General features: G+C 44.4%; 1 protein-coding gene across 1 annotated transcript in view; it reads left to right on the top strand.

The window, feature by feature from the left end:
* The first annotated feature begins 9,575 nt into the window (after positions 1-9,575).
* Positions 9,576-17,426, top strand: part of PDE2A (phosphodiesterase 2A) — a 661,195-nt gene continuing 653,344 nt past the window's right edge. The window contains exon 1 of the mRNA XM_075198335.1: positions 9,576-9,882. Within this exon, the coding sequence (XP_075054436.1) occupies positions 9,815-9,882 (68 nt within the window). The 5' untranslated portion in view covers positions 9,576-9,814. The remainder of the gene's footprint in view (positions 9,883-17,426) is intronic.

Below are 17,426 nucleotides of genomic sequence, written 5' to 3'. Positions count from 1 at the left end.
GTCTGGGTTTGTAAATAAAATTCATCAGTGAGATTTGTCACCTGTGTAGATGGATAACTTTAGTTTCTATATCTCTCATAAAAGAAGAATTGTGTTGTTCTATTAAAGGGAGACAAGCTAATCAGCCAATAAATATGTCTATTTAGCAGCTGCCAGCAAAGGAATGGGACAGATAGCATAGTGAGCTGATTACATTAATTATAAACACTACAGCTATAATATTTAACTCAGTATTACAGTGACCCAGAGGTGGAGCAGTTTACACACCATTATATGTGATCTCTTTGGCTTTCCTCTCGATAGTCAGCCCTGTTTCAACTCTCAGCCTTGTTCTGCAAATTGTATATACAGATAGAACCCATTTCTCTTTGTTTAGATGGTGTAATTGAATGACTGTTTTGTAACACATCGATCAGGACTGGATTGAGGTCTAAGGGGGCTCAGGGTAAGTAATTTATGGTGTCACAGTTTTCCCCCTAGATTGCAGGTTCTTATCGGTCCTTATGGTCACCCCTCCTCCCCGCTTTGTGGCCAATGTTTTGTGTAATGGTGGACAAAGCCGTATTTTAGTTTTTAGGGGTCCTTATTATGTGGGGGCTTCGGGGCTAGCACCTAAATTGACCCACATATAATCCATCTCAGATTATGCCCTGCATCCCTAACCATACTGCAATAGATTTTCGAATAAGTGGGCAAGGTGGGTATGGTGGGATCAGTTGCGTTCCTCACAGAACAAGAGCCTTTCCTACTGTTTGTCCTTCAGTAACATTCTCCATCTGTAGAGCCAGCCGTAGTGTACTGGTGGGTGCTCATGTATCTGGACCATAAGGTATATGTGTATGGCCTTTACTGTTCTATAGTATCCCAGGGTCTCTGAGACCACATAGCTATGAGCAAGATAGACCCTTATCATCTTAGTGCACTAGCTGAGTTTTAGGATAGAGGAAAATCATCACTTAGACACCAACTTTTGTTCTTAAGTCTTCTGTAGGGAAACTCCTAATAGGAACCCTGGAATCTGCTGTTTGAAACATAGGTTACTTGCAGTTGCCTACAAGTATCTCCAGCAAGATCCTCTGAGAAAGATTGTCTGATGTCTGAAATGAGTAAACTGTCTGCCTCCTTGATAAGAAAAGGTTGCTATAATTATATATATATATATATATATATATATATATATATATATATATATATATATATATATAGGGGACAGTTTCATACCGCCACTTCTCCTACTGCCTTCATTGCAACACTATCATGTTTCAGTCACTTAAATGAAATATATTTATTAGCTGAAATCCCCGACGTTGCCTGGGTTTACATCTTCAAGTTATTAAGATCAATGAGATGTAACTATCAACATTTAAAAATGAATTAGCAGCTTAACAGCTCTTCCAACACACCCATGAGGATGCTGCCCAGTGTTGTTTTTGTTTTTATTTTAATTGTCATTCAAATCCATCCTGTGGAAGACTCAGAACAGACTCCCCAGGTCAAAGTTCTGCCCAGTGTACACCAACAGGAGATCCGACCGGGACCTTAACCCCCCCTAGCATGTCTTCTGGGATCCAATGTTACCAGTCTGTGAAGTTTTTGTCGAAATCCCTCCAGGTTCCCCCGGGTCTCAGTTCTGCCGAGCGTACACCAACGGGAGGTCTGAATGGGACCTTAACCCCCTTAAAACCTGTCTAAGATCCAACTGGACCACCTCACATTGGTTTCATCCCAATCAGTGCAGAGGTTTCTGAATACAAACAAACCAAATCCATCCAGTGGAGGGCCCAGAATAGACTCCCTGGGTCAAACTTCTGGCCATCGTCCACCAACGCTGTCACATTATTTACGGAAATATATATATATATATATATATATATATATATATATATATATATATATTTATAACTCTATCACATTCCTGTCACTTACTTTCCTATTACATTTTCCATACCACCACTTGTAAATGTTCGCTTCGACCTCTGATAGACGTAGTAAGGACAACTGGAGACAAGAGTTTTGTTTTCAGCCACTTTACCCCTAAACAGTCATCGACATACTCACGGGTAACCCTCAAACTGGGGATATTAAGCTGTAATTTATTCACTACAGACTGAAATCTGTCCAGTAAGATGTAAGGTGACTGTACGCCCAGAAATGTTGAGCAAGTCATCTGATGATGCAATGCTGTGTCAAACACACACATACACACACACACACACACATACATACACACATACATACTCTTACATACATACACACACACATACACCTAGACACACATACACAAAAATATGCACACACATACTCTTACGCACACACACATACACACACATACACAACATACTCTTACACACACACACATACTCATACACACATACACATACACACATACACATACACACACTTACTCTTACACACATACATACAAATATTCTTACACACACACACACACACACACACACACACATACATACATACATACTGTCACGGTTCCTACGAAGAGAGACTCGGCAGATGTACCGTAGTAAGAGTGGTAATTATAATAAGTAAAGGCAAAGAAGATGATGCAGTTCGGTGTAACTGTGCAGACCACTATGTGGTGTTAAATTCAGTAGAATGAGCGTCAGCTCTGTAGACAAACGTAGGGACGATGTCCGTAGATGAGCGTCAGCTCTGCAGACCACTATGTGGCGGAGAGTCCAGTAGAATGAGCGTTAGCTCTGCAGACCACTATGTGGTAAAAAGTTCAGTAGAATGAGCGTCAGCTCTGTAGTCAAATGTAGAGACGATGTCCAGAGATGAGCGTCAGCTCTGCAGACTAGGATGGAAGAGAATAGCTGGAAGCTAGCAGGAAGCCACTTCTATCCCCAGGAGGTGACTCAAAGAACAGGCACTGTAGGTAAGGAGGAAGTGCCTTTTAAACTAAGCGCCATTAGAATCCACCAATGAGAGGAGAGTAGAAGTTTTAAAGAAGCTGTCAGGTCTGCGCATGCGCAGACCCGAATGCAAGATGGCGGCGCCCAGGACGGAGCAGAGCGCCGGAGCCAGGTAAGTCTGCTGGGTGTCGGGTTTGCTGCCCGCACACCCGGCGTGTGATAGTACCCCCCCCCCTTTAAAGACGGGCACCGCACGTTTATTGCAAGGTTATAAGGGAAACTTCTTGTGGAATTTATCCAGCAGGTAGGGAGCGTGGATGTCGGAGGCGCTCACCCAAGAGCGCTCTTCAGGGCCGAAGCCCTTCCAGTCAACCAAGTATTTCAAACCGCCTTTACAATTTTTTGAGTCCAAGATTTGTTTGAGTTCGAACTCCTCCTCTTGATGGGCCCCTGGAGTGATGGAAGGAGCTACTGATGTAAATCGATTAATTTTCAGAGGTTTTAATAGAGACACATTGAAGGAGTTGACAATACGAAGCAGACTGGGTTAATGATTCCCGAGATACTGTATGGACCAATAAATAGCGGAGCCAATTTCATGCAGGGGACTCTGAGGCGTATATTCTTTGTGGAGAGCCACACTCTATCACCGATCTTGAAGGTGGGAAGAAATCTACGCCTTTTATCTGCAGCCAAATTGTAACGTGTAGAAGTCTTTTTAAGACAAGCTCTTACTTGCGTCCAAATGGAAAGGAATTTGTTGTATAGAGAATTGGCTGCGGGCACCTGGGTGGGTGGGAGGGGTGCAAATTCAGGAAGAGACGGATGATGTCCATAGACCACCAGGAAAGGGGATTTAGAAGAAGACTTATGGAAGGCGTTGTTATGGGCAAATTCCGCCCATGGTAGAAGATCTACCCAGTTATCCTGGTTGGCGGTAGAAAACATCCTGAGGTAGGTCTCCAAATCCTGGTTCACCCTTTCGGTCTGTCCATTGGATTGAGGATGATATCCAGATGATAAACTCAGTTTGATCCCCAATAATTTGCAGAGAGCTCTCCAGAATTTGGAAACGAATTGCACACCTCGATCTAAAACTATGTCGAGTGGACAGCCATGTAGGCGGAATATTTCCTTGACAAAGTGGGATGCCAGGACTGGTGAGGATGGAAGACCCGGAAGTGCCGTGAAATGGGCCATTTTAGAAAATCGATCTACTACCACCCATATGACGGTGCAATTCTTACTAGGTGGGAGATCGGTAATAAAATCCATACTTATATGGGTCCATGGTTCATGAGGTATGGGCAATGGACGTAGTAAACCCGTGGGAGACTGATGAGTGGACTTATTCTGAGAACAAACGCTACAGGCGGAGACAAAGTCCTTAACGTCAGTGTGAAGACTGGGCCACCATGAATAGGTTTCAGCCCAAGGGGAAGAGGCCATTCTAAAATTGCTTTGACTTTATCTGGGTCCATTTGTAATCCGGATCCAGAGACAATGTAACCCAGAAACGGCATCTGAGGGAGCTCGAAGAAGCACTTCTCCAGTTTGCAAAAGAGTTGATGACGTCGTAATCTGGAAAGAACTTCCTTCACATGCTTACGGTGAGAGGTGATGTCAGGAGAGACAACCAAAATATCGTCTAGATATACCACGACACAGAGGTAGAGAAGAACTCTAAATATCTCGTTGATAAAACTCTGAAACACGGCGGGGGCGTTGCACAGCCCAAAGGGCATTACAAGATATTCGTAATGCCCATCGTGGGTATTAAAAGCCGTCTTCCATTCGTCTCCTGCTCTGATCCTGATGAGATTATAAGCGCCCCGCAGATCTAGCTTGGTGAAGATCTTAGCTCCTTTGATGCGATCAAACAGTTCGGTGATAAGCGGAATGGGGTATCGGTTTTTGACTGTAATGGCATTTAACCTACGGTAATCGATGCAAGGTCTTAACGATCCCTCTTTTTTCTTAACAAAGAAAAACCCTGCTCCCGTCGGTGATGAGGAGGGTCGGATAAAGCCTCGGGAGAGGTTTTCTTTAACATATTCTGACATAGAAGAGGTCTCAGGTATGGAGAGTGGATACACTCGACCTCGAGGAGGTATTTTGCCCGACTGCAGTTCAATAGGACAGTCCCACGAGTGATGAGGCAGCAGATGCTCAGAGCGAAGCTTGTCAAAAACGTCTAAAAAGGAATGATATTGCTTGGGCAGAATGGAGACTTTGGTATTAGAGGAAGTAGAAATGGAGCCAATAGGTTGGACCGGAGTCAAACATTTCAGGCGACAAGTAGGGCCCCAAGACAGAATCTGCAAGGTGGACCAGTCAAGTTGAGGGGAGTGCTGCTGAAGCCATGGTAGACCCAGGATGACGGGAGTAGTAGTAGACGGCAGCACGTGAAAGGTAATTATTTCTCGATGTAATGCTCCTATTTGAAGGACGATGGGTTTGGTCCGGGTTTTCACGGTACCATTAGCTATATGGGAGCCATCGATGGCCGTGATGGAAACAGGAATTTCTAATGTTACAGTTGGTATAGTAACCAGCGAAATTAAAGAGAAAGAGATAAAATTTACGGCTGCTCCAGAGTCCAGCATAGCAGAAGTGTGAATGGGACCACAGGGACCGTGAAGGGTAATAGGGAAGGAGCAGACATTAGGAACACCAAAGGAGGGAGAGGTTTTGGAAAGCCCTAATCTGACCTCTTCGGAGCAGGTTAGGGTCTGGCATTTCCCGACCTCTTCGGGCAGGCATTCAGTAGATGATCCGGATCCGCACAATAAAGGCACAACTTATTCCTTAATCTTCTATCACGTTCCTCTGGAGTTAATCAAGAGCGCCCGATTTGCATGGGTTCCTCCATTGTTACCGGATGAGTGAACCGAGGTGCAAGTCTGGCGGAACTACGCCGAGAGGAATCCTTCTCTGAAGATCTTTCGCGGAAATGTAGATCCACACGGTTACATAGCAAGATCATGGCATTTAAAGTAGTGGGGAGTTCTTGAGAAGCCAAAGCGTCCTTGATTTTGTCAGATAGCCCCTGCCAGAAGGTGGCTACTAATGCTTCGTTGTTCCACCGTAACTCTGACGACAATATTTGAAATTGAATAACATACTGGGCCACTGAGCGAGATCCTTGACGCAGGCGAAGAATACTAGTTGCTGCAGAAGTAACCCTTCCTGGTTCGTCAAAAATCCTGCGAAAAGTGGCAATGAAGGCAGCACTGTCCGCCAGGATCGGGTCATCAAGTTCCCAGAGAGGTGAGGCCCAGGCTAAAGCTTGACCAGAGAGCAAGGATATTAGGTATGCTACTTTTGAGCGCTGGGTAGGAAAATTCTGTGGTTGGAGTTCAAATTGTATTGAACACTGGTTCAAGAACCCACGGCAGGTGGCAGGATCTCCATCAAATTTGGAAGGAGTTGGAATCCGAAGAGACGAATTGGAAGCAGCTGTGGGAACAGGTGCCGGTGAGCTGGCCGCTTGAACAGGTGGGGATGCTTGTAGTGAGTCAAAACGAACAGCAAGACTCTGGAAGCCCTGTAATAGCTGTTGTTGGACCACATCTTGTTGCTCTACCCGGTCGAGCAAGTGCTGAAGTATATCCTCAGCAGAGGGTTGCACGGTAGATTCTGTCATATTAATGACAACGTTATTTGGCCTGTTCTTACTGTCACGGTTCCTACGAAGAGACTCGGCAGATGTACCGTAGTAAGAGTGGTAATTATAATAAGTAAAGGCAAAGAAGATGATGCAGTTCGGTGTAACTGTGCAGACCACTATGTGGTGTTAAGTTCAGTAGAATGAGCGTCAGCTCTGTAGACAAACGTAGGGACGATGTCCGTAGATGAGCGTCAGCTCTGCAGGCCACTATGTGGCGGAGAGTCCAGTAGAATGAGCGTTAGCTCTGCAGACCACTATGTGGTAAAAGGTTCAGTAGAATGAGCGTTAGCTCTGTAGACAAACGTAGGGACGATGTCCGTAGATGAGCGTCAGCTCTGCAGAGCACTATGTGGCGGAGAGTCCAGTAGAATGAGCTGTTAGCTCTGCAGACCACTATGTGGTCAAAAGTTCAGTAGAATGAGCGTTAGCTCTGCAGACCACTATGTGGTAAAAGGTTCAGTAGAATGAGCATCAGCTCTGTAGACAAACGTAGGAACGATGTCCGGAGATGAGCGTCAGCTCTGCAGACCACTATGTGGCGGAGAGTCCAGTAGAATGAGCTGTTAGCTCTGCAGACCACTATGTGGTAAAAAGTTCAGTAGAATGAGCGTTAGCTCTGCAGACCACTATGTGGTAAAAGGTTCAGTAGAATGAGCATCAGCTCTGTAGACAAACGTAGGAACGATGTCCGGAGATGAGCGTCAGCTCTGCAGACCACTATGTGGCGGAGAGTCCAGTAGAATGAGCGTCAGCTCTGCAGACCACTATGTGGTAAAAAGTTCAGTAGAATGAGCGTCAGCTCTGTAGTCAAATGTAGAGACGATGTCCAGAGATGAGCGTCAGCTCTGTAGACTAGGATGGAAGAGAATAGCTGGAAGCTAACAGGAAGCCACTTCTATCCCCAGGAGGTGACTCAAAGAACAGGCACTGTAGGTAAGGAGGAAGTGCCTTTTAAACTAAGCGCCATTAGAATCCACCAATGAGAGGAGAGTAGAAGTTTTAAAGAAGCTGTCAGGTCTGCGCATGCGCAGACCCGAATCCAAGATGGAGGCGCCCAGGACGGAGCGGAGCGCCGGAGCCAGGTAAGTCTGCCGGGTGTCGGGTGTGCTGCCCGCACACCCGGCGTGTGATACATACATACTTACACACACACACACACATACCCATGCTTTTACACACATACACACACACATACATACACTCACTTTCTGTCACACACACTCACTTTTTCTCACACACTCACTTTCTCTTTCTTTCTCTCCCTCACAGACACACACACACACACACACACACACACGCGCACACACACACACACACACACACACTGTCTGACACAGACAGTCTTTCACAAATACACTACTGCACACACACATACACACCCATTTACACACACATACACTCTCTCTCACACACACACACACACACACAGGCCCGGCGCTCCCATTAGGCAAGGTTAGGCACTTGCCTAGGGCGCCGGGCTCCGGAGGGCGCCACAGAACTGGAAATTAATTTTAAAACTGTGCGGCGACCGCTGACCATACCTGTCACGGCCGCCGCACAGCATTCAGATGCACGGGGAGGGGGGAAAGAGGCTATTGCTCACCACCGCCGCCTCTCTGCTCCGTCTCCTCCCCTCCACTCACTAGTGTCAGTGAGTGGAGGGGAGGAGACGGAGCAGAGAGGCGGCGGTGGTGAGACAAGGTAAGAAAAGACGGAGGGAGGAGGGCGCCGATTTTTGCGGGGGGGAGAGGGCGCCGATTTTGCCTAGGGCGCCATGGACCCTAGCACCGGCCCTGCACACACACACACACACACAGTCTCCCTCACATACACACACATACACATACTCTCTCTCACACATTAACACACACACACTTTCTCTTTAATACATACACATACACACACACTCATTCTCATACACAAACACACTCTCTCTCACATACACACACATACTCTCTCTCACACACACACACACACACACATACACTCACACACACACATACACACACACTCACTCACTCACACACTCTGTCTCACACACACACACACACACACACACACACTCTCACGCACAAACTCACTTTCTCTCTCTCACATACACTCTCTAACACAAATACACAAACTCTCTCTCACACACACACACACACACAAACACACACAGTCTCACAAAAACACACATTCACACACACTCTCACACATACACTTTCTATCACACACACACACACACACACACACACACACACACACACACTCTATCTCTCTCTCTCAAAAACACACACACACTCTCTCTCACACACACTCTTTCAGACACACAAACACACACACACACACATGCAGACACACACATACACACTGTCTGACACAGACACTCTTTCACAAATACACTCTCGTACACACACACACACACACGCTTACACATGCACACACATTCACTCTCTCTCACACACACACACACTCTCTCTCTCACACACACACACACACACACACTCTCACAAACACACACACACACACTCTCTCTCACATACACTCACACACATACACTTTTTATCTCTCACACACACACACACACCCACACACTCAAAAACACACTCTCTCACACACATACACACACACTTTCTCTCACACACACTCAATTTCTCTTTCTCTCTCTCTCTCACTCACACACACACTCTCTCTCACACCCACTCTTTCACACACACACAGACACACACATACACACTGTCTGACATACACACTCTTTCACAAATACACTCTCGCACACACACACACACACACACAGACACTTTCTCGCACACACACTCTTTCAGACACACAAACACAGACACACGAAGACACACAAACACACACACATTCAGACACACACACACACACACACACTCTTTCACAAATACACTCTCTCTCACACACACACTCTGTCTCACACACACACACACACACACTCACTCTCTCGCTTTCATACACACACATACACATACACACATGCTCTCTCTCTCACACACTCTCACACACACTGTCAGCTATCTACACACGCTGTTCCTCACTCCCCTCCTCTGCATGTTTCAGCAAGCTGCATTAAGATCTCTTACAGCATCAGCCTTCAGACACCCTCTTAGTACAGGGAGAGACAGCTCCTGATTACTCCATTATCTTCCCAGCGGAGGACCAGGGGGCAGGGGACTGTCTGGATACGATTCATTTCATTTGGGACTTTTGTCCGTAGAACTGTCCCAACTCCTCTCTCCTGGTGCAACTGGGGAGAGGATGACCAGAGATGGGCCAGGCTTGTGGACACTCCATCCTGTGCCGGAGCCAGCAGTACCAGCCTGCGACGTCTGATATGTAAGTGCCAACCTCTCTTACTGGCAACTTGTACTGTGCTGTGAATGGGTTATTGGGGGGGGGGGGACAGGAGTGACTGAGCAACTAGTGTGACCAGTGTTTGGGATGTGTGATATGAGATGTAAGTCACACGTTATACCAGGGATATACACTCTTCTGGAGCACAAGAATGGAGTGGTGCTTTGTATATATTGTACACCAATGTAACCCCTCTAATAACCTGGGGATAGAGGTCATTAGGGTCACGCCTCTTCTCAGCATGATTTAATATGACATTGTTTATGCAAAGTAACAATAGCTGCTTAATTGTTCATATCTGCGATACAAACTGTACAAGTTGTTTCCAAGTGACCTATGTCAGTAGAGATGTTTTCAGCGCAAGGTCACAGTGTCCCTGTGAGGTCAGTTCTGTCTGATTGATGGATGCTGGTACAGACACGTGTATTACAGAGTTACTGCTGTCTCCTGGAAGGATGCAGCAATCCCTCATTGTGCACACATTAGTGGGATAATGATACAAATGTATTCTAGGGATGCTGGAGTAATATGTCAGTGTGTTGGCTGACGTGTGAGCTCCTGTGTGTAATCTGTACGGAGAAGTTAGTAAAATAAGTCCCATATGAGATTCCCGGACACGTCCTGAATTCAGCACAGCGGCAGCTGCTGGGGGCTTTCTATGTGTCTGAATGTGTCCGGTGATAAAGCTGCAAACATTGGACCAGGAAACAATCTCTGCACTTCATCATCCCCTCCCAGCATCTCACACAAATCCCATGAATAATTGAAAGCTGCTCAATAAGCAGATGAGAGGTGGAAATAATGAAAGTTTTTACAGTCAGAGAGGGGCAATTACTGATTAGTGTATACAAGGAGGCCAGGACTGGGGCAGTTAGTGAGTAGTGTATACCAGTAGGACACTACTGGGGAAGTTAGTGAATAGTGTATACCAGGAGGACAGGACTGGGGCAGTTACTGAGTGGTGTATACCAGAAGGACAGGACTGGGGCAGTTACTGAGTGGTGTATACCAGAAGGACAGGACTGGGGCAGTAACTGAGTAGTGTATACCAGGAGGACAGGACTGGGGCAGTTAGTGATTAGTGTATACCAGTAGGACAAGACTGGGGCAGTTAGTGATTAGTGTATACCAGGGGGAAAGGACTGGGGCCGTTAGTGATTAGTGTATAACAGGTGAACATGACTGGGGCAGTTACTGATTAGTGTATACCAGTAGGACATGACTAGGTCATTTGGTGAATAGTGTATATCAGCAGGACATGACTGGGGCAGTTAGTTATTAGTGTACACCAGGTGGACATGACTGGGGCAGTTAGTTATTAGTGTACACCAGGTGGACATGACTGGGGCAGTTACTGAGTAGTGTATACCAGGAGGACATGACTGGGGCAGTTAGTGAGTAGTGTATACCAGAAGAACAGGACTGGGGCATTTACTGAGTAGTGTATACCAGGAGGACATGACTGGGGCAGTTAGTGAGTATTGTATACCAGAAAAACAGGACTGGGGCATTTACTGAGTAGTGTATACCAGGAGGACATGACTGGGGCAGTTAGTGAGTAGTGTATACCAGGAGGACAGGACTGGGGCAGTTACTGAGTGGTGTATACCAGAAAGACAGGATTGGGGCAGTAACTGAGTAGTGTATACCAGGAGGACTGGACTGGGGCAGTTAGTGATTAGTGTATACCAGTAGGACAAGACTGGGATAGTTAGTGATTAGTGTATACCAGGAGGAAAGGATTGGGGCAGTTAGTGATTAGTGTATACCAGGAGGAAAGGATTGGGGCAGTTAGTGATTAGTGTTTACCAGGTGGACATGACTGGGGCAGTTACTGATTAATGTATACCAGGAGGACATGACTGGGGCAGTTAGTGAGTAGTGTATACCAGAAGAACAGGACTGGGGCATTTACTGAGTAGTGTATACCAGGAGGACATGACTGGGGTAGTTAGTGAGTAGTGTATACCAGAAGAACAGGACTGGGGCATTTACTGAGTAGTTTATACCAGGAGGACATGACTGGGGCAGTTACTGATTAGTGTATACCAGGAGGACATGACTGGGGCAGTTAGTGAGTAGTGTATACCAGAAGAAAAGGACTGGGGCATTTACTGAGTAGTGTATACCAGGAGGACATGACTGGGGCAGTTAGTGAGTAGTGTATACCAGAAGAACAGGACTGGGGCATTTACTGAGTAGTTTATACCAGGAGGACATGACTGGGGCAGTTAGTGAGTAGTGTATACCAGAAGAACAGGACTGGGGCATTTACTGAGTAGTTTATACCAGGAGGACATGACTGGGGCAGTTACTGAGTAGTGTATACCAGGAGGACAGGACTGGGGCAGTTACTGAGTGGTGTATACCAGAAGGACAGGACTGGGGCAGTAACTGAGTAGTGTATACCAGGAGGACAGGACTGGGGCAGTTAGTGATTAGTGTATACCAGTAATACATGACTGGGGCAGTCAGTGAGTAGTGTATACCAGGAGGACATGACTGGGGCAGTTAGTGATTAGTGTATACCAGGAGGACATGACTGGGGCAGTTAGTGAGTAGTGTATACCAGGAGAACAGGACTGGGTCAGTTACTGAATAGTGTATACCAGAAGAACAGGACTGTGTCAGGTACTGAGTAGTGTATACCAATAGGACATGACTGGGGCAGTTAGTGATTAGTGTATACCAGGAGGACATGACTGGGGCAGTTAGTGAGTAGTGTATACCAGAAGAACAGGACTGGGGCATTTACTGAGTAGTGTATACCAGAAGGACATGACTGGGGCAGTTAGTAAGTAGTGTATACCAAGAGAACAGGACTGGGTCAGTTACTGAATAGTGTATACCAGAAGAACAGGACTGGGTCAGTTACTAAGTAGTGTATACCAGTAGGACATAACTGTGGCAGTTAGTGAGTAGTGTATACCAGGAGGACATGACTGGGGCAGTTAGTGAGTAGTGCATACCAGTGGGACCGGACTGGGGCAGTTAGTGTATAGTGTATACCAGTAGGAGATGACTGGGGGACTTGGTGATTAGTGTATACCAGTAGGACATGACTGGGGCAGTTAGTGAGTAGTGCATACCAGTAGGACCGGACTGGGGCAGTTAGTGTATAGTGTATACCAGTAGGACATGGCTGAGGGAGTTGGTGATTAGTGTATACCAGTAGGACCGGACTGGGGCAGTTAGTGCATAGTGTATACCAGTAGGACATGTCTGGGGGTGTTGGTGATTAGTGTATACCAGTATGACATGACTGGGGTGATTAATGTATACCAAGAGGATATGACTGGGGCATTTGGTGAGTAGTTTTTACCAGTAGGACATGACTTGGGCAGTTACTGAGTTGTGTATACCATTAGGACATGAGTAGGTCATTTGGTGAATAGTGTTTACCAGCAGGACATGACTGGGGCAGTTAGTGAGTAGTGTATGCCAGCAGGACATGACTGGGGCCATTAGTTATTAGTGTATACAAGGAGGACATGACTGGGGCAGTTACTGAGTAGTGTATGCCAATAGGATATGACTAGGTCATTTGGTGAATAGTGTTTACCAGCAGGACATAACTGGGGCAGTTAGTGAGTAGTGTATGCCAGCAGGACATGACTGGGGCAGTTAGTTATTAGTGTATACAAGGTGGACATGACTGGTGCAGTTACTGAGTAGTGTATACCAGTAGGATATGACTAGGTCATTTGGTGAGTAGTGTATACCAGTAGCACATGACTGGGTTAGTTAGTGACTAGTGTATACCAGTAGGACATGACTGGGGCAGTTAGTGATCAGTGTATACCAGGTGGACATGACTGGGGCAGTTAGTGAGTAGTGTATTCCAGTAGGACATGACTGGGGCATTTACTGAGTAGTGTATACCAGTAGGACATGACTGGGGCAGTTACTGAGTAGTGTATACCAGCAGGACATGACTGGGGCAGTTAGTGAGTAGTGTATACCAGTAGGACATGAGGCTGGCACTTGCCATCCTAGAGCATATTTGAGTAACATTGCTCTCACTATATTTATATAATATCCTCAGAAAAATTTGTCTTTCAACATAAAATCTTTTTATTGGATTTTCATTTTTGGTAACAATGTTTTTCATTCCACAAATATATATTATTGTATACATTAGAAAAAAGTAAAGGGCCAGACGTATATATTATGTAGCGCAATCTGGGAATATGATGGTGATATATACTACACCCATAGGTGTATGCAGAGAAAGTCACATAGTGGTAAGCTGAGCACAACTTAATAAGAAACGAAAGATAAAGGAAACTCATGAACTGGTGGTTTAGTGGTGGATCAATCAGCCAACTGATGGTGATTATAACGGAAGAGACACCACTAGCACTGTATCCTCTATAGAGCGACCTCCTAGTCTAATGCTCTGCTCAGGAGACTGGACTCTCATTTAGTAAACAGGTTTTCCACCTTCAGCCAAACTAGATTTGGGCTTGTGTGCCCTCCCCTCATGCAACTTTTACAAATTTTGACCTCTCGGTTGACTTTTGTGTTTTTCAGCACAAATCAAAAATAGAGTTGTTGTTGGCTCTTGTCCTTAGCTATGCATATCTGTACATGAGGTAGTAGTTTGCTTTTGTTGCTCTTGAACACCACACAGACCTGATCTACTCTATATATTGGATATTTTTCAATCCACAGAGCAGCTGACCCACATGAAGTGCCAATATTTACATGCAGAGAATGTCACATATAGTGGTATATAAAATAGTTTGATGGAAAGAGATCTGGGAAACGCACCATGATAGGTGTACGTGGTGAGGTTTGAGGTGCTCATATGATCATTATCCGACCTTCCCACCACAGAAAATGATGCACTGAGTTCTGTAATTTCATACAAAGAGGCAGAAAAGTGAGGATTCTGTGTACCTCCAACACAACATGAATACTGTCACTGGGCCACAGAGCTAATTAATGAAGCAAATGCATGAAATAGTGGAAATTATAACGATTGTAAAGATAATGAAAAATAATGGAACGTAGTACTTTTGGCTTGGGAGAGTATACAATCCATATTGTAAATGAGACGTAGAATGCGGGTACATATATAATGGACTGTTTTACCATATAGTGCAACTAGGAATAAGCCTAAGGGATCGCTCTTTACAGGACAGTGTGGAAAAGTTATTATGTAAATTTCACATACTTTTTGTGCTACTTAGTGTAATCCACCTGGATGGAGAAAGTGAGAGTAGGTCACTGGGTTCCTGTTGCAGCTTTTACAATAACAAAACTATTCACTGTAACACTAACATGTCCCAGGCACCAACAGAGGAAAAGTTAACCAATATGGGAGATTTCCCACAGTCCTCTTCTGCTGTTTATTTTTGGCTTCAGTGATAAGACACTTGTTTTTCTGCACATAGAATATGTGGTTACTGGATTCTCTCCTCTGTCAGTGAACCCAATCCTCAATCATGCAATAATGTTATTTTTCCAATAATTGTCTAGATAAAGTGTAGTGCTACAATGTAGCTATGTGTTTGTGAATTAATAGAACCACTGTATTGTGAGACGTTATAAACTGCCAATTCTCTGCATTTACACTTGTTTATACCTTTATGATGCACATAAATGAGTTTGTAACGAGTAGTATTTCATGAGGAAAATGGAAAAGTTATCACTCATCAAGGGGGTGCCCAAATATGGTAGTCTGAAATGATTTGTTTTTTAACTTTTTCCATCACTGACTACAAGAAAATTAATCGTGTAAAACATCTGTCCTGCAAACATCGCAATGGGAGTGTGTGTATGTGTGTGTGTGTGTGTGTGTGTGTGTGTACACGTGTACGTGTATATATATATATATATATATATATATATGTAAATATCATGCACCACACTGCCACTTTTTCTTCCTATTTGTGCCAAATTATTAATTGCTATTACATCTATTTTTCATGAATAACATCGGGACATACTTAGAGATAGGAGCGATGTCCCGCTATTCCTTCCTGTTACAACATATACATAAATAGATAATGATTCAGTGATTACAGCTGAAAATACAGAATAGCGGGATATAGTTCCAGGTAAGACAGATTAGGCTGCTACCTTCTTCAGTCTTTCTGCATTGCTGGAGAAAGACCTCATTTAATTTGGGGTTTCTCAAAGATTTTGCATGTGATTTGTATTTATCATGGGGAAAATAAAAGCACATAAAAGGAGTATGAGGCCGTATTGATTATAACGATCACAGATAGACCACAAACCTTTACATTGATACTGTATAGACTGCCGCTTGTCTGCCTCATCCCAGATAGTACGATAGTCAGAACAGACAGGGGCATAGCTTTAATGTGACGGTCTTGTGTCTATTATTAGCAGACGCAGTGTTTCTGGAGGGGGGAAGCACCAGCCTACATCACATGTAATGTTATAGCAGCATTAGTAATACTGCATAACACATTGCTGGGTACGGGATAATGATCCTCCCATAGTCCTTTGCAAAACACGAGTGGGACACTTTCCAGACAGTAAAGTGCATCATGTTTTCTCCACAGCAGTGATTGGAAACATATTCTCTGTGGTAGAATTTGTCATTTCATTGAAACATCCCTGGCCTCGATAACAAGACAGCACCTTAATTACAACAATAGTTATTTGTTGCATTTATAGTGAGTAAAACAAGGAAGCTAATACTAATATATGGAGCATATTCTCTAAAGTAGACGGAACAAGGAAAGGGGCGCCATAAGACTTGTTTGATTTGTAAATTGTACGAAGTTAATTAAAATTAATTCCCAGCTTGAATAGTGTGGAGTGTGTTTAATTATAAATACAAATCAGATTTATTCAAACATCAAACATCAAAATCAATAAACAATTCTTAAAAATGGCAGTAACAGTGATAAAATCTTTGATTGAATGTGATTCAACAAATATAACACCAGGGGGTAAATGTATTAGTCCACGGTTTTTGCAAGTTGACGATATTTGTTCACTTTGCAGGGCAAATTTAAAACCCCAATGTCTTTAAAGGCAAATAATATTCCTATTAATTTAAATATTGTTTGAAAAATACTTGCTGAAAATGCATGCCTCTGTTGTTCTCAATGATTCTCAGAATGTCATACCTGCAGACGGATTCTTGCACCAATTTCTTTGCCGTAAACACTGCTCTGTTTGCTGCAACTGGATAGACTTCAACCCTTGAAAATACATCTGCGCATACCAAACCTTATTGCAGGTTTCGACTTTTAGGTGATTGGATGAATTCAATTTGTATTACCTGGAACGGGCCCCTTTGTAGTAGGGACATGGTATGGCTCTGTTGGTATGGGTGTTCCTGTGTCCTTTCCCAGACAAATAAGATATGAAACATTTTTTCTCTTAGCTTGATAGCAGAAGTCTGATGCACATTAGTAAGTTTTTATCAATTTACACATGTCATTTGACCCTAAATGGGTCATACCATGAGCTACCTTTGCAAATGTTGTATGGTATGCCCTGGGAGCCACTGGTTTACTTTGTCCATCTTTCCACAATCCATT

The sequence above is a fragment of the Mixophyes fleayi genome, chromosome 2 (assembly GCF_038048845.1).
Source record: "Mixophyes fleayi isolate aMixFle1 chromosome 2, aMixFle1.hap1, whole genome shotgun sequence".
NCBI lineage: Eukaryota > Metazoa > Chordata > Amphibia > Anura > Limnodynastidae > Mixophyes > Mixophyes fleayi.
Note: the sequence above shows the minus strand (reverse complement) of the source record. Positions and strands in the feature narration are given on the sequence as shown.